The sequence below is a fragment of the Dendronephthya gigantea genome, unplaced genomic scaffold (genome assembly GCF_004324835.1).
Source record: "Dendronephthya gigantea isolate DGI-Jeju-01 unplaced genomic scaffold, DenGig_1.0 000680F, whole genome shotgun sequence".
Classification (NCBI taxonomy): Eukaryota; Metazoa; Cnidaria; class Anthozoa; order Malacalcyonacea; family Nephtheidae; genus Dendronephthya; species Dendronephthya gigantea.
This window is the reverse complement of record NW_021163690.1, coordinates 10,463-27,976: the sequence shown is the minus strand read 5'-3', so window position 1 is coordinate 27,976 and position 17,514 is coordinate 10,463. Positions and strand designations below refer to the sequence as shown.

Below are 17,514 nucleotides of genomic sequence, written 5' to 3'. Positions count from 1 at the left end.
TGTTCATTTTTATTATTAAGAACATTTTACGACACAAAATTTGCATAGCTGGGCTGGCTACGCCGCTGTAACGACGCGATCATATAACGCCTAGTAGGCGTCTTGTTACATATAAAGCACGTGTTTTTTTGCCTGTTGATTTCCAAAAGCTGTTTGAAAATATTGACATTTCACCCTATTGTTTCTTCAATTGACGATATTGACGATACGAATTTCTATGTTGATTTGTACTATATTACACTGGTGAAATTTGACTCATGAAATCGCAGGATCGAACTATCTAAATTTTCCCGCAAAATCCGAAAGCAACCATCCTCGTAGTACAATTTTCTTTAAGAATTAACTTCAAGATATTAAAAATTTTATAATAAAAGATAATATGAAACCAGACATTTTTCTCCGATTTTATTTTTCTGTAACTTACCCATTGCAATACCCAGGCTTGTCAAGTAGTTCACGTTGTTCCTGTGGAAAAGGGGACGCCCTTAGAATTGCCAATGATAGTGTAGTGGTATTATAGCATGAACACCGCTTAAAAATAGTAGTAATCCAGAAAAGAAGAGGGGTTAGAGACTCTCCTTTCAAAATATATTACAAAATTTCTACTTGTTTTCGTACGAAGAATTTAAAACTGCGGAGTCGGGTACTGTTTTGAGGATTCAAACAAACATCTGATGTTTCTTGATGACATGTGGATTTTGAAGTTCCACTGGTATATCGCTGTAGGATGAAATAAGTTCCGATTAAACTTCCTGCAGTTACACGTAATTGTAAAGATATGAATCCGATCAGCATAAGTATATCGCTCATGCATATATATGTTGAGTTGAGCCTAAATTTAGTGTGTATATTTAATATAGTGAATACCAAACAATATCTGACGATACTGTATACGCCAATGGCAATGGCCGAATAGCCCAATATAAACATCTCTTAGTGGTAGTACCTTGTTGCAGCAAATTATAGTAATGACACGTCTTTGCATGATAACACCTTTGTATGGCACAAATGCCTCTGAAAATAGTCAAGAGAACTTTCATGAACTGTGGGGATTACTACCTTATTTTAAGGGCAAAATATCGCGAGGGTGGTTATACAACCTGTGCACCTATACAGTAGATAGTAAATTATTCAGTGTATCGACCGTGTAAGAAAATGGGTACATGGTATGTAGAATTTGAGCTACAAGCCTATTTACCAACGGTCAATGAAGTCATTTACACTTGCCTTGGCCGTGTGTGTTTCTTGTTCAAGAACCTGGGGGTGAATGCACAGCTGGTCACCTGATCCTGGCACACATACTTTCGGTCTCAAACAAAAATCAATAGAAAACGTCAATTTCAACAGTTAAATCTTCGTTTCCCGGTTTTGCTGACCTAAACGTGAGAAACACAGGAGTTTCTTGTAAAACATCCGAGGCTCGTATCAATTTTTTTGACGGTCTGTTATCAGGATGTGTTTGACTTGTATGTTTCGATCATAGTTTCATGTCCATAACTTGTTTCATGTCCAGGATGCACGAAATTATTCCTAACTTTTAATTCTAAACCTCACCCTAACCCTGACCTAATTGCTTATACTAAAAGATTTGAATCAAGGATTATATTCGCGGACACTGGACATGAAATTATTACCTATTTCCACCAAATCTGACAGGTTTTCAGCAGATTCGCCAACAAGCTTATTACTATACAAGGTTTTAAACTTGACAAGCCGTCTTAAATGTATGTGTTTAAAGACTTTGGTATTAATACGTCGAAAAAATACAGTAGACACCATACCTTTCTTTGGCAAACGACAAGAAACAGCAACGCTTGTTCTCTGCATGGGTTGCGAACGTTTTCATAAAATCCTTCCATTGCCTAAAACAGACCATAAATCCTTTGACAAACCTCAATCAGCTTGTTCATTGCGAGTTATTTAGTTGAACATAACCTCCTGATCAAAATGATCCGTTTTTCGTCCTCGTAAAAACGTACAGATGAACTGTTTAACTATATATTCATTTGTTAAAAAGTCTAGTCTTAAGATTTTGCTGGATGGCAATAGAACTAACCTCTGTAAATTCGTTTTTTCGTCGTGGCTCAACAAAAATAGTTTTTTGTGTCTCAAGTCGGTTCCATAGATCAAAACTCTTACAAAACAAAAGATAATCATTGTGAATTAACGTAACGGACTAGGATATGAAATATCGTTCCTATATCAGTTTTAACAACACACAAAACCCTAACCGATTTAGAATTTCGACCTAAGGAAGCACCATCAAAAGGTCCAGTAAGATTAATCTGTATAAAAATCACATTAGCTGTATTTATACAAGAGACGAACAATTCATCTGGACGAACCTGGGCAAATTTTATATTAAAAGGTAACATGAAACTAGACATTTTCCTACGATTTAATTTTTTTAACTTACCTATTGCAATCCCCATTTTTGTCAAGTAGTTCACGTTGTTCCTGTGGAAAAGGGGACGCCCTTAGAATTGCCACTGATAGTGTAGTGGTATTATTGCATGTACACCGCTTAAAAGTAGTAGTAATCCAGAAACGATGAGGGGTTAGAGACTCTCCTTTCAAAATATATATTAAAAAAATTTCTACCTGTTTTTGTACGAAGAGTTTAGAACTTTTGAGGATTCCAACAAACATCTGATGTTTCTTGATGACATGTAGGTTTTGAATTTCCACTGGTATATCGCTGTAGCATGAAAAGTTCTGATCAGATTTCCTGGAGCCACACGTAATTGTAAAGATATGAATCCGATCAGCATAACTATAGGGAATAGCCCAACTAGCAGAGAATAGCCTAAAATACGAGTTTCCCAATTAGAATATGAAATCGGTTTGTAATTCCTCAGATTTGTTGTAGAATTATACAGTAGAACTTCTTAACAGCGTCAAAAAGTAATGAAGAGCCGTTATAGGTTTCCTAAATCAATCACCGTTATTAAAAAATGACTATACAAAAGATCATCTTGTAGCTTAATGCTATGGTGGACGTAATTGATCACCTTTGACGCCACCAGCTGCTTTGCTGGTTGACCAAACATCCAGTTGCTTCCTCTTCCAACCGTCATTCGCTGGCTGTTGAACATGAACCTAAAAAACAAGAAACTTAATTTAGCTACAGCAATACATGAATTGTCTTATTTTTCATTAACTACCTGCCATGCAGAGTTTACTTTTAATACACACAGGTTGAGATGATTGCACCGTAAATGTGCCAGCTTGTTGCACATCTTTCTTTTCGCTCGACCCTAATGCATCGCCGTTCTGAAAAACTACCTGGGATGCTATAATGTGGAAAGATTGGACTAGATTTTATCCGTGAAAATGATTGTTTACGAAAATGATGTTTACAACAATTACGACACAAAGGAAACCAGGTTAACGACTGCTTGAAAACATGTAGATAAGGGGAGTTACAAGAAAGCTATTAAGCAATAAACGTCAAAAAATATCAACATACGAGCCCTTTCCCCAAATTTCTACACTAAGCTTTATCATGTCAAAGACTACTGTATACATACTTTCAAGGCGTCCGCGAACTGTCTTTGTATTGCACCCACCAATTTGATCTACATTGAAGAAGATTTGCTTAAATAATGTATGCATTTCATTTCCCAGTTTTAACAATATTTTGCTGCAATACTGGCATATTGAGTCATCCAGAGCTTGCTCCAACTCAATAATCGCCTAAAATCCTTTGCACATTCAAATTTAACAAATGAAATGTTGAAACAAGCTCGGAAACCACTTCATAAACTCACTTGCAACGGACAATGAAATCACTTTCTCGAGTGATTTCGTACTTTGACCAGAAGTTCGAAAATGTAACTGGGTGACAAAAAGACAAAAGACTGCAAAAGTTAAGGCATTTCTAACGAGGCTGCAGTCATATAATGCTTGTTTCAACAATGTTTTCAAATAAATTGTATACTGCACCTGCCGGGATGTGTAATTATTTGGACGATGAAGATGTTACAGTATGCAATTCTTCCTCTAGCTTCAAGACCAAGTCTGGAAAATAAACAAAATTGACCCAATTATAATACGAAATCAGGCTAGCAAATCACGTCAAAAAGAGGAGGCTGGGTATTATAAATGAACTAGCCGTAATCTGATTGGCTTGATAACCGATGCAAATCACTAGCTGTCCGCTGAACTGCGTACAGCTGAGAAGAGGTATACAAAAATATTCCTAGCCACCATTTTAGTATTCCTCAATTTCTATTCGTGGCTTCACCTACTACACGTTCCAGGTATATTTTTATTGATTATATTTACAAGAGGCCCATTTTGATGTGCGGTTTCAATCCTAATATCATGACTGGCAACTGAAAGCTATACATATACCTTTTATATATGCGATTATCTATTTATCCAAATCTCCATCATCTGGTAAACAGAAATACGAGATTTTTAACACAGCTGATTGTACAAAAAGGCGATCAACTATGGTTAGCGGCAGAATTGCTCAATCAGAATCCTCTCTTTAGGGGGTACATTGATATTTCGCAAAAGATTTCTTAATTTACGAAACTTTAAGAAACATACCAGGAAGCAATTCTAACAGTGGTATGACAACTTGAGGCGTTGGCGAAAGTTTAGTAAACTTTTCCAGATATGTTGGGAGCAGTCTAAGGAACGAAAATTTAGAAATTATTGCTCAAAAAATTTTGTATTTGTGAAGGAGTATCTCGCATAACAAGAGACGTTACATTTAGGCTGGAGTTTGTTGAAGTACATTTCTGTAAATTCACTGAGTGCATTATCAAGGCACGATTTCAAATATCTCCAAAGCAATATACTTATAAAACGCTGCAATTACTTAAATCAACTTCATTCTTTACAAAGTGCTAATGGACATAAAAAAGTCTCAAATTCCAGACTATCTTAAGTAGCCTTACCTTGCCATAACTGGCAAGGCATTTCTAACATACATATGGTGAGACAGGATACGCATAACGTCGCGGAATGAGCAACCAAACCAATCTCCAAAGTACGCATCAGACAAAACTAGACGAAATATACAACAACGTTTAAACGAGAACAGACAACCGCTGAAAATAAGCAGGTTCTTACCTGTTCATCTTGACCAATAAAAATGTTGTACGTACACAGCTCTGTTAATACCTTCACATGTTACAATAAAATCCAATTAAATTATTAGTATGGTATGATATAATTATGGTATAAATTCGTTATGGTATGGTATGGTGTGATATAATTATGGTATGATATGGTTATCGTATGGTATGATTTGGTCATGGTATGGTATGGTGTGATATAATTTTGGAATTATATGGTTATCGTATGGTATGATTTGGTTATGGTTAGTTATGGTATGATATGATTATATGATATGATTATATGATATGTTGTGGTATGGTTATGGTATGGTATAGTTTTGGCATAGTTATGGTAAGATATTATGATAGATGCAAAAAACTGAATGATAAGAACCGTACTGGAAAAATTCTAGCGAACAAATGAGGTCGGCGCATATCATGAGGAACACGAAATAATCCAGGAGAAAAATCATAATTTCAAACCTGAATGCAAAGTAAAATTTTTAGTTCATGATTTTGGTGTGAAAAGTGCACAACTTTACTTCCCTTGCCATTTTAGATAACACTGTACATATTAAACGTAAGTAGTGCTTTCAAGAATGTATCAAGTTTTTATCTTGCAGTGCCTCTGGAAAGTTTCTCAGAACAACATACAACACTTCCCATTCCAATTTCTAGAAAATGAAGAAAGTTGAACTTCAATCGAAACTTAATGCCAGATGATATATTATGATGGAAAAGTTTACCTGTTGTAAGCACACAAGAATAACATTCATTGCCTCGTTGTAAGGCAGTGAGACAATTTCGGTTGTCTTATCTTCTGCAGAACTAAAACAAAAGTGAGGATGTATTGAATTTGAATTTTTTTGAATTTAATCACTTTATTACCAAAAAGTAGAGGTAACAGGTGGCTGAACAGAGCATGGCCCCAATTGACATCAGCTACCGGTAAAGCAACCAGAGAGGTGCTGAAATCACCTAACGCTCGCCTGCACTGTTTGTCTAGAATAAGGCTAAACTCTGTATGAAAGGTATCTGTATGAAGCACAAATTACCGATCTTTTTATTACAAATTACAACTTTAACGTTGGACTATGTTTTATATACATAATCATTTATAAACACAATCTCAAAGTTTATAATTGTACATGTACAATACAAACAAATGGTAGCATACAGGTGAAAATATTTGAAAGTTTCTCATTTGGCTTAGGGTTGTACAAATACTTTCGTTAAATATAATTCAGCTACAACTTTGAACTAAAAAAAAAAGGGCTACACAATAGCCCTGAAAATCGTAATGAGCGTGATAACTCTGGATAACTCTAACATTGACCTTATCATGATGCTAATAAGCTTAACATTTGCCTTATCATTTGATAATTTTGAGCAAAGCTCTCTTTATTATTGTATAAATGAATAGTCACAATGCATATCGATGACTTATATTTATGATGATTCCTCTTATGTAAAGCCATAATATTTAAAAATATAGCATCTTAACATTGACCTTATCATTATGCTAATTAGCTTAACATTCACCTTATCATTTGAAAATTTTGAAAAAAATTCCCATTATTTTTGTGTAAATGTTTACTAAATGTCACCATATAGTCACAAGACATATCGATGAGCTATATTTATGATGAATCTTCTGATGTAAAGCCGTAATATTTAAAAAATATAACATCTTAACATTGACCTTATCATTATGCTAATTAGCTTAACATTCACCTTATCATTTGATAATTTTGAGCAAAACTCTCTTTATTATTGTATAAATGTGTACCAAATGGCACTAAATAGTCACAATGCATATTGATGACTTATATTGATAATGATTCCTCTGATGTAAAGCCAAAGTATACAAAAAATATAGCATTTTAACATTGACCTTATCATTATATTTTGTTGTATAATGTTCACTCCCCCTTGGTAAATGGTTCTTTCCCAACAAATAGACTCCTTAAGTAGATAATTTGAAAATAATGGGAATATAAAAGTGGCATCTTAACATTCTACTTATCATGTAGTGTGGACGCGGACGGGGACGGGGACGACAAGACTATAGCAATAGCTTTCTTGCACTAAAGTGCAGGCGAGCTAAAAAGGAATTTTGGAAGCAGAATACCTGACATGCGTTGCACTATCATCATTAACCAACCTTTTCCTTTCAGAACAAATAACATACGAAGTGAATTTAACTTTTCCAATTTTGTCTTGCACAAGGGCTAGTTCTCAGCTCGCAAACTGAGGAAACATTGAAGAATCTTTAAAAAACCACAATGTAAGACTTCATAGAAAAATCGCGAGAAATAACATTGAATTTGGCTTACCACAAGTCGTATCTCCGATGCAATAGACGTCCGATAGCGATTGTCATAATGAGTTTTTATTTGGTACACTAATATATTGAATATTCGTTCTGCAATTACATAATAGGAAAGAGAGAATAAAAAAATTATATTTTATATAACACTAGTGGTAAATGAATGATAAATGGAACTGTACAGCAAAATAGGCTATTACTCCCGACAATAATGTTGCACAGAAGCAAGACATTAAATATTCAGAAATATTTGGGCTAAAGACCCCGGAATACAACTAAACGATAGCAGTTGAAACGATTGTTTGAATAGTATATTCCAACCAGCATATAGTTATAACCTGCATTGTATTATAAGTAAAAACAATAATCAAAATAATAGGTTGCTTTGTTATCTCAAATTACTCACCCATAGCAAGATATATTTTAAAATTCCATATCTTTTTGCTTCTTTGGTACTCTGTTGTCTTCGAATCGTCCCAATTTTACATGTTATCAATCTGTTGTAATTCTGAGTAATTCTTGGGCTAGGATGTGCAAAAGAATCGAAGAAATAGCATTTCATAAGTGCTAAGCGATAATCGTTGGTAAGCACGTGCTTAAGACAAGCTCGAATCGGAACTAGGTCAGAATTTCAGCTTTTTGCCCGAATTTGTTTTCCATATTTTTTATTATTGTGAAATATTATTGCCGGTGATGCGATAATTCATATCATCAGGTATGTTTATATAAAAAATCGGCAAAAATCTTCTAAAGGTTCGATTTTGACGCTAAATATATCAAAATAGTACTGAATATTTGAACTAAACCACTGCAACCGGTTTCGTTTGCATTTTGGGCAATATCCTAAGGATTAGGCCGCTTTGATGTGTAATATTGAATATATAAAACGCGTGAATATCATACCTGTGAATAGCTATTTATGCATGGCGGTAAAACGCCATATTTCCACTGGAATTTGCAATATTTAGCCTTGAAATTTACCATATTTGCGATTTTGTCAGTTTTTTATATTTACTATTATTCAATGCCATGCCCAATTCGACAATATTCTGAAAGGTTCAGTAGTTAAATGTACCACATAATTCAAATGCTACAACAGTTTGAAAGATTTATTTGCCTTTTAAATTCCGACTTTCCTACTCGATGGGGTTCTAAAGCTGGTAGGGAAATAAAGCCTTTTAATAATGATTGAACTGTAATTTTTTGAACTTTATGAGAGAAATAATCGAACAAATACACACATACTATGATACATTGGCTTGGAATATGCTCCAAAACGTGTGAAATCGAACATTTGTTGTGCAATCACCTTGCAAATATCACAGAAACGGGATCAAAATTTGAATATAGATTAACCAATCTGATTGGTTTTTATTGAACCAATCATGGAGTACAAAAATTGACCAATGACAGATTGACCTGTGCACAGAAATAACCAATCAAGTTGTCTTAATTTTGCTCAATTATGCAAGAGCCTACAGGCTATAAAACAGAGCCATCTGCGACCGTTTTCTTCAGGTAAGTGAGTTCTTTCTTTAGGGAGGATCAAGGTATGTGTAATTATTTTTTAATAGAAGTAGATCCCCGTGGCCACTCTGTTAGCTAAGAATCTCTGTCCCCGTATCTGGAAACACGGCTCACTGCTTGTCTAACTGTGTTTTGCTCTTCGTTTTCTAGGGAGCTACTAATAATATTTTTTGTGTTTTTCAGACAAAGACGATCGTAGTTTAGTTTCAGTATCCAACCCTAAGAAGCCACCCCATATCCATGCCGTCAGTTAAACCCCTAGCCACAATTGCCTTCAAGCTAATTGTGAATGCTTGCTTTTCTAGGAACAACTCACCATATTTTTTGTCGTTTCAGCTACAGAGTTAGTGGGTTGTGGGTTGTTGGATGTTGTGTCGTCGGTTGTGTGTTTTGTGTTGTGCGTTCGTATTGTCTGCCAGTCGGTTTGCGAGTTGCCTTGTAGCTCTCGCTTTTTCCTGGCCACACAAAGAACACATTTCGGATACTCCTTTTTAGGAGATTGGGTTCGACTCCATGAATGTGTCAATTTTGCACTGATATCTAATGTGGTCCGTCTTTAATACAAAAGCACAACATCCAACGGACAATCTGCATCCTTTCACCACACCAACTACAAGTGTTGTCCTCATACAACAGAATGAAACTTCCAACAGAGTAAGGAGTAACCAATACCCAAGATGAAGTTCTCGTAACTTCTCAAACAGGACAGGATGCGGCATTTGTTAATGAAGTATTCTCGATGTTTAAGGGATCCTCTTAGTTAGACGTCCGATCAGAGGATATTTCAAAGTGGTAAGCTGATTTAAACTTGTGATTACTGTGCGAATACTTCACCCATTTTAATAAATATGAGACCACTAAACTCATTGCTGTCTGCTCGTAAACGGCGCACACAGATAATTTCGATTTTATCTAGAAGTATTTTATCAAATCAACTAGAAATTGTGTTATCTCAAAGAAAAAACATTTACCTATTTGTATAAATTTAGTTCATTTCAAAAGCTTTCGTATAAGCCAAGATATTTATTGCCGAACTTGTACTTTTTAAATTGAATTTTAGAGAAGCGAAAATACGCAAAGCCTTCCAAAAATCTCGCCTAAAAACCTCCAAATATTTCTAGTATACATTGGGATCAATATTTTCATCTATTTTACTTGAAATACAGTCGCTTTGGCGATTTGTAGTGATATTTCCAACAAACGTGTTTACAAATGGACCGGAAAATGTGCATTTAATTATCACCATATTGTCGAAAATTTGACTTCTAGGGACAATTTTACCCCGGTGTGACGCGAAATCTCTGACCTGCGAAATCTTTGACTTTTGCGTTTCTGCACATGCGCAATGATATGCATAATTTATTTTTGCTCATAAATTTCGCAAGTGTTCGGCTACAGAACGGTGCGTCTTAACACAGCCTTAAAAGCTTTCTTTTAATCGTTTAATTGTTGTTAAATGGCTAATTTTACGACTGAGACCAATACTGCCAGTGTCGATACAAAGCCTAAAACAAAGATAAATAAACACAAGGTATGTAGAACTTGGATTTTATAGCGATCGAACACCGCACAATTTAGTCAGGACGCCTCTGACTTTTATTTTCTCTCGAATTTTGAATGCCATGAAAGAATATAAAGTTTGTTTGCGAAAAAATTTTCTTGTTATTTCATAAAAATAGGTTTCTTTACAAGATGTTCTGGAGTTCCTGAAGTCAGGACGCCAGATGCCAGCGCACTTGGAAAATTTGGAGAAGACCACGAGGAGAAAAGCCTTCCATGCGCTTTCAGAATTCTCAAGAAACTTTGTGTATGAAGGTATGGTATTGGCAAGGCATAGCAAAGTCTGTGTGATCTTTGTGCTTTTTAAATGATATTAGTAAAGCTTAAAATCATTTTTTCATCGATATAGCTGTTATTATTTACTTGGTTTTTACTTGGCTTTGGGTGGATTTGTGTTGATTTATTTTATGCTTTGGATTTACTGGAAATATATTGCTTGGCATTATTGTGGCCAGAGCCAAGTTTCCTCATCAAAGATTTGCAATGGATTGTCTATGATTTATTTCATTCCTACTGGGTATTGTTGCTTGGTATTATTCATTGGAAAATGAATTCCAACTTAGTGAAAACTAGCTGTAAGTTACACAACAGACTGAACAGAGTGGGAGGATACAGTATATTATGTTTTGTTTACATTTAACATTAGTGAATGAATGAATAGCACTAATTATAATACTAATTTTAGAAATAAATAACAGTCTTTATTACATTGGTCAACATGGAAAGAAAGGCGAAAAACGATCAGTACCAAAAAAAGCAAAGGTACTATTTAACAGGGATGAGGTTAGTATAGTATGCATTATGCAATTAGTAAATTAGTAAAATACCCATGTAAATTCACCACTTATAACTTGTTTTAGATTGATCGTGTACTTAATGATATCCATGGCAATGGCTTGTCTGGAGGGCACATGGGTGAGAAGCGCACTCAGGCAAACATCTCAGAACGCTTTTATTGGAGATCAATCACAGAAGATGTAAAGGAGTTTGTAAGTGTGCCCCCATGTGTATTTCGGTGATAAGGATACCAATAAAATAGTACAATTCTGAACATTTCATTGTTTTTATTTTAGATTGCTACTTGCCCTCAGTGTCAGAAGACCCAGAAGATCAAGACAATGGTGCCTGAATTAAAGCCAATTTATGTATGTTATTTCTTATAATATATATATATATATATATATATATATATATATATATATAATATATATATATATATATATATATATATTTCCTATATGATATCCAAATATAAATGATTATTAATTCAGACTATTTACTTAAATTTGGTTGCAGGCTAAGCAACCATGGGAACTTGTTGGTATTGACCTGATTGGTCCATTTAAAGAAACATCATCTGGTTTCAAATATGTCCTGTCAGGGACATGCCTTTTTTCAAAGTGGGTTGAGGCTGAGCCTATAAAGTCGAAATCAGCAGAATGCATCTATCAAGGCTTGGTGAAGTGGATCCACCGCTGGGGTGCCCCACTAAAAATTTTGAGTGATCAAGGGAAAGAGTTCAACAATAAAGTATGTACACTTTTGTGAGCAATTTTGTGAAAAAACTTCTCATTAAACATTATGATTATAAGTAATAGTAGAAATTGGAGGTTGATTAGTGATTAAATGTACCCATAAACCTTACTATTTAAACTATTTTTTTCAGATGCTGAACGATTTAATATTCCAAAAGTTTAATATCCGTCATCTTGTTACTGCTGCATATCATCCACAAACAAACGGTCAAGATGAGCGAACCAATGGTACCCTAAAACGTCATCTGTCAAAGGTATATTGTATATGTTAATTTATATTGCATGTTGTGGTAGTATGTTTATTAATTGGGTGCAGGCCTCAGAAAATTTTTGCACTTCCCCAAACAAACTTAATCAGTTATGATTTGATAACATTTTGCTCTTGTTGTAGATGGTTAATGAACAGCAAGATGACTGGGACATGTTCGTGGAACAAGCATGCTGGGGTGTTCGTTCGTCATACAATGAATCAACCAAACATACCCCCTATGAAGTGATGCATATAAGAAAGCCTCGATTCCCATCTGAACTGCCTGAGGAAGAAGAAGAAAGCCTTACTCCAATAAGCCTTGAAGAACCCACCCCTAATGAAGTGGCTGACTATGTTAAAAACAAACAGGAACAGCTCATGACAGTGGAAGCCAAGGTGGGTTGTGCTATGTATATTAATTAAGAAAAGGTGCACATGTCTGCACACAAATTTACATTGTTATTTTGTAAAAGTTCTCAATACTGTGTGTACCACTGACATCTATCCCAGATAAACACTTTTTACTTACACACTTTTTACTTACTAAATTCTTTTGTTGTCAGGTTACTGCTAATAACACACTGGCTAAAGAAAAAATGAAAAAATATTACAAGTTGAAGAAAATGAAAGGATTCAAAGCCTATAAATTTCATATTGGCCAAGCTGTCATGAAAGCTAACCCAAAGAAACTTGGAGGCAGAAAGGGTGACCGTATGACACCTGATTGGCTTAGTGGCTATGTTGTAGAGTCATTGACAGATCAACATGCTGTACTGCGTAATATCAAGACCAACAAGGTTCTGAAAAGTGTCAGCCTTGTTCACGTCAAACCTTTCAGAGAAAGAGGTGTTCCTGGCGAAGATGTGGAAAGTGCTGATGAGGTGGATAGTATTGGTGATGAGATGGATGACAAGGGTGGTGTTAGTGACAAGGTTGGTGTTAGTGGTAAGGTTGGTGTTAGTGGTAAGGTTGGTGTTAGTGGTGAGGTTGGTGTTGGTGACAAGGTTGGTGTTAGTGACAAGGTTGGTGTTAGTGACAAGGTTGGTGTTAGTGGTAAGGTTGGTGTTAGTGGTAAGGTTGGTGTTAGTGGTGAGGTTGGTGTTGGTGACAAGGTTGGTGTTAGTGACAAGGTTGGTGTTAGTGACAAGGTTGGTGTTAGTGGTAAGGTTGGTGTTAGTGGTAAGGTTGGTGTTGGTGGTGAGGTTGGTGTTAGTGACAAGGTTGGTGTCAGTGGTAAGGTTGGTGTTGGTGGTAGGGTTGGTGTTAGTGGTAAGGTTGGTGTTGGTGGTGAGGTTGGTGTTAATGACAAGGTTGGTGTTAGTGGTAAGGTTGGTGTTGGTGACAAGGTTGGTGTTGAGGTTGGTGTTAGTAATGAGATTGGTGTTAATGCTGAGGTTAAAGTTAGTGGTGAAGATGGTGTAAGTGGTAAGGTTACTGGTAAGGTCACTGGCAAGGTTGTTGATGTTAAAGTTGCTGGGAATGACTCTGATGAGGTTGCCAAGTTCTCTGTTCAGGTTGAACGCCTTAAGCTATTGGCTAACAGAGGTAAACAACTGTGTGAGCCTTATCTTGATTTTGGGCCAGTTCAATTGGCAAGGAGAGACATATGGTCCCTCATACCACCGCAAGAGGTTCCATCTCAGGAGTTAAAGCTGTTGAAACAAGAAGTTCCTGATTATACGCCTGGATGGTTATCTGATAGGGTAAGCTAGGTGTTAAGGATAATCTAGCTACTTTATTTAGGAATGTCTCAAAATGTCTAAAAAATAACAATTTTACATTGTCAATCTTTTGAGAGATTACCAAAAATAAAAAAAAATAGAGTTGAAGTTTGGTATATACAGAATATGTTATTAATAATATATTGATATACCTTGTATACTGTAGGTCATTGATGCTTATTTTTGGAGTCTGACAGAGGAGACACATGGAACTGCCTTTGCTGCTGAATGTTATATTTCCCAGATAGTCCAAGCCAATTCTAGTACTAGACGTACATGGTCTGATATTGACTTCAGTTTGGTTGAGAAGATCCTGTTTCCCATCAACTTTACTGGAAACCACTGGACATTATTGGTTAGTATATAATTAAATATAATTTTAGATACCTGTTTATCAGCTACAAACTGTTTAATTAGCATAGTACAGTGAGTATAACCAGAACGTTTTATTCATCACACTTGATTTTGCATAGTTGTTGGACAAAAATTTGGAGCAACGATTATACATTGACTCCCTTAAGAGTGGAAAACCATCAAAAGCATTGATGGATCATATTAACAAATTAAGGTATTGTACATCAAATGTAAAAACCATTACCAATCAGATTAATAATCTTAGTAATACTACTAATAATAAGCTGTTTCATACCATAATGATTAAACATTTCTTTTTTAGTGATTTAGTTCATATCAAGACCAAATGGAATGCAAGGTCATGGAAATGTTTGCAACCTAGCCACTGTAAACAGCTTGATAGCTATAACTGCGGTATATATGTTTGCTATGTGAGTATTTCAAATAATACAAATTTGTATAGAGATCTAATGTGAATTCTTATATTGCAGGACAATATAATTTTTAATTGTATTTATTTATACAGTACAATGTGCATTCATGTAAATTTGGCCTAATTTCCTTGTGTATCAAAACATGTAATTAAACCTATAATATTTTATTATTATTTCATAGTTTGCACAATGTCTCATCCAAGGGGCAAATATGACGAAGAAACTTCGACCAGTTGATTTGGCTATTCAACGCCAACACATATTTGAAACCATATGTGGGTCATGCTACGATGACATTGACAGGTAAATCAAATGTTTGTTTTGTTTTACTGAGTACCAATGAGCAAAATTGGGCTTGGGAGTACAGTCAAATCTTTTATATTTTTATAGTGGACGAAATGCAAGTGTCTGCAAAATCTGCAGGGGGGATGGTGGAGATGACTGGCTGGGTTGTGACAGATGTTGTCAATTTTTCCATGCAAGCTGTATTGGTGTGGACTTTGCAACTGCCCTTGCAGAAAACTTTTATTGTTAAGCTTCATTAGAGTGTTTAGAAATTTTTTTATGTATTTTATTAGAAATGTAGTACTTGTGCCTGTACAAATTAAGTGTAAATATATAGTTTAATTGTAAATAACTAACCTCTGGATGTAAATAATTATGTAAATGCAGTTGCAAGAAATTAAGATAATAATAGTAATGAGTTTGAATATTTCTTTAATGTCATTGTTGAAAGTATAAATAATACCATCACAGGTTAATAAATCACTATCATGAATGTCCTGAATAGTACTATTGCTGTCTGACAACGTTGTGTTAATTACTAAAGAACAACACCCTAATATCTCAACATATCAACTTAAATATCTCAATATATTATTTTTACATTCAAGTTGTTGATGTCAAAGGTCTGGTCCTCTGGACAGTGGACATTGAGCATGTACATACATGTGCACATGTTGACATACCTATGTGGTCATGTGGACAAATATATAAGCTATTTAGGTATAATATCACATATGAAAGTTGCAGTTCACACACGACTCATATTGAATATACAATATACATGTAGGTGGCCAAATATAGACTATAGTCACATTAATTTCAAACATTTATTTGCCAAATATTTCCTAAACCAAAGCTGAAAATTACATTGTCTTACATATTTTTTGAGAACAAAGTAATACTTTATAAATAGAAATACTTTATACCTACTACCTTAGAACATATAACATTTAATATGAAATATAAATGTAATATAAATTATAAAGATCGGCCGAGGTCGGTAATTTCGCGAAGGTCAGAGATTTCGCGTGTACACGCGCGAAATCTCTGACCGGTCACGCGAGGTCAGAGATTTCGCACTGGTCAGAGATTTCGCTTGACACCGGAAATCGATTACCGGGCTTATTTTACCCCCACAGGGTAGGCAACGTTACCTTTTTGATACCTCTAACCTCAGGTGACAACCACATGTGCGTGCGGTTGAGCAACGCCTCGCTATACACAATAACAAATAAAAAAAGCTATATTTTTCGAGTTTTTCTGCCCATCCTGACTTAAAAACTATCAGAAAAGATCACTAAAGCCTTTACAGTTTACATGTAACGGTTAAAAGACGACAGGATAAATAATAACGAAGAAAATAACGAAATTCCAAAGGCGAATTATATTTCCGTTTGTAATCCCGTGTAATTTGGTATGATTTTTAGACCTGCACTGCAGTGTCAGGTTAACAGCAATATTGATTAATTTCTGGATTAAAACAGAAGCGATTGGGTTAAAGTATTTTTCTTTAGCTATATTTTGGTGGTATTTTTGTGCTTTTTAAATTAAACGGATTAATTTAAACATTAAAAAACCATGATAATTTCATGATATCTGGTGATGGGAGGCATGACAAGAATTATGCCTACACAACATTTTGCTGTACAGTTCGATATGTCATTCATTTTACACTGGTGTTATTAAAAATAGATTTATTTTCTCCCTTTCCTATTATGTAATTGCCAATTACCAATATACAGGGGTTGGGGGCATTATGTGAATATGAAAGAAAACAGCCTGCATTTTGTTCTGTATATTCTTTTTGTTATAGAAGTCACAAAATACATGCTGTTACTATACAGTATAGGGCCTTGTGATTCACATACAATTATAGTTTCAATTGTGTGAAAGTGAAGTTCTTGTAATCTCAATTGTAGATTCTATTGCATATAGAGCCGAATTGGTATGGCAACATATCTTTGAGAATTGAAGTTTATGGCGGTTCTTCAGGTATGTTCTAGCAATTCACTGAAGTACTATTTGTTCGCTAAGGAATGTTGTCCCATGGTAGCAGTACGCACAAACCTGGGATATCACAATGCTGATAGCCTCACAACTATGGACAATAATATATTAATTTACTTGTTCCTTGTTTCTCAATTTTAGATCAAATAAATTATGGCAACCCAGGAGTCGCTAACAATTATTACCTTTCTCTTATCACTGACTACACCTCCATCCATCGCTGTGCCATACATGGATTTGATGGACTGACATACCAAGCAAGGTAAATATTGCAGGCTACATTGGTATATGTTCAGTTTATTATTATGTCATATTAAGACTGTTGGACATTATTTTTTTATTCAGTAATTCCCCTATATGGGAATGTGATAAAATTCGAAGTTAACCCCCAGTAAAGATTTCACAAAATCAATTGAAATAACGCTGTACCTCGACTGGTT

The 17,514-nt window shown here is 35.1% G+C and overlaps 2 protein-coding genes and 2 long non-coding RNA genes across 7 annotated transcripts; 1 reads left to right on the top strand and 3 right to left on the bottom strand.

Annotated features, from left to right (window-relative positions):
• Positions 1-1,810: 1,810 nt before the first annotated feature.
• LOC114544192 lies at positions 1,811-3,566 on the bottom strand. Of its 3 annotated transcripts, none has more exons than XR_003690318.1 (6): positions 3,531-3,566; positions 3,012-3,099; positions 2,602-2,806; positions 2,417-2,457; positions 2,057-2,134; positions 1,811-1,862 (listed from the first exon to the last, which is right to left on the bottom strand). XR_003690318.1 is itself a non-coding variant. In XM_028562897.1 (6 exons), the coding sequence occupies exons 1-5, from the start codon at positions 3,237-3,239 to the stop codon at positions 2,127-2,129; spliced, it is 417 nt and encodes a 138-aa protein (XP_028418698.1). In that variant the 5' UTR covers positions 3,240-3,297; the 3' UTR covers positions 1,811-1,862; positions 2,057-2,126. The 3 variants fall into 3 exon arrangements, 2 of the variants coding, with proteins under 2 accessions (XP_028418698.1, XP_028418699.1); XM_028562897.1 differs by lacking the exon at positions 3,531-3,566 and adding an exon at positions 3,165-3,297; XM_028562898.1 differs by lacking the exon at positions 3,531-3,566 and adding an exon at positions 3,165-3,297 and having other exon boundaries at positions 2,602-2,698.
• LOC114544193 lies at positions 3,561-5,126 on the bottom strand. Of its 2 annotated transcripts, XR_003690319.1 has the most exons (7): positions 5,086-5,126; positions 4,911-5,019; positions 4,558-4,640; positions 4,357-4,398; positions 3,946-4,020; positions 3,771-3,837; positions 3,566-3,578 (listed from the first exon to the last, which is right to left on the bottom strand). It is a non-coding gene; the product is annotated as an uncharacterized LOC114544193 (long non-coding RNA). The 2 variants fall into 2 exon arrangements; XR_003690320.1 differs by lacking the exon at positions 3,771-3,837 and having other exon boundaries at positions 3,561-3,578.
• Positions 5,127-5,706: 580 nt separating this feature from the next.
• LOC114544195 lies at positions 5,707-7,449 on the bottom strand. The gene is made up of 4 exons (XR_003690324.1): positions 7,409-7,449; positions 7,237-7,342; positions 5,819-5,900; positions 5,707-5,746 (listed from the first exon to the last, which is right to left on the bottom strand). It is a non-coding gene; the product is annotated as an uncharacterized LOC114544195 (long non-coding RNA).
• Positions 7,450-11,035: 3,586 nt separating this feature from the next.
• On the top strand, positions 11,036-15,590 carry LOC114544189. The gene is made up of 14 exons (XM_028562896.1): positions 11,036-11,063; positions 11,150-11,271; positions 11,349-11,477; positions 11,562-11,633; positions 11,785-12,018; positions 12,155-12,277; positions 12,415-12,669; positions 12,837-13,277; positions 13,632-13,976; positions 14,161-14,349; positions 14,468-14,562; positions 14,671-14,779; positions 14,964-15,085; positions 15,173-15,590. The coding sequence occupies exons 1-14, from the start codon at positions 11,036-11,038 to the stop codon at positions 15,315-15,317; spliced, it is 2,409 nt and encodes an 802-aa protein (XP_028418697.1). The 3' UTR covers positions 15,318-15,590.
• The last annotated feature ends 1,924 nt before the right edge of the window (positions 15,591-17,514 follow it).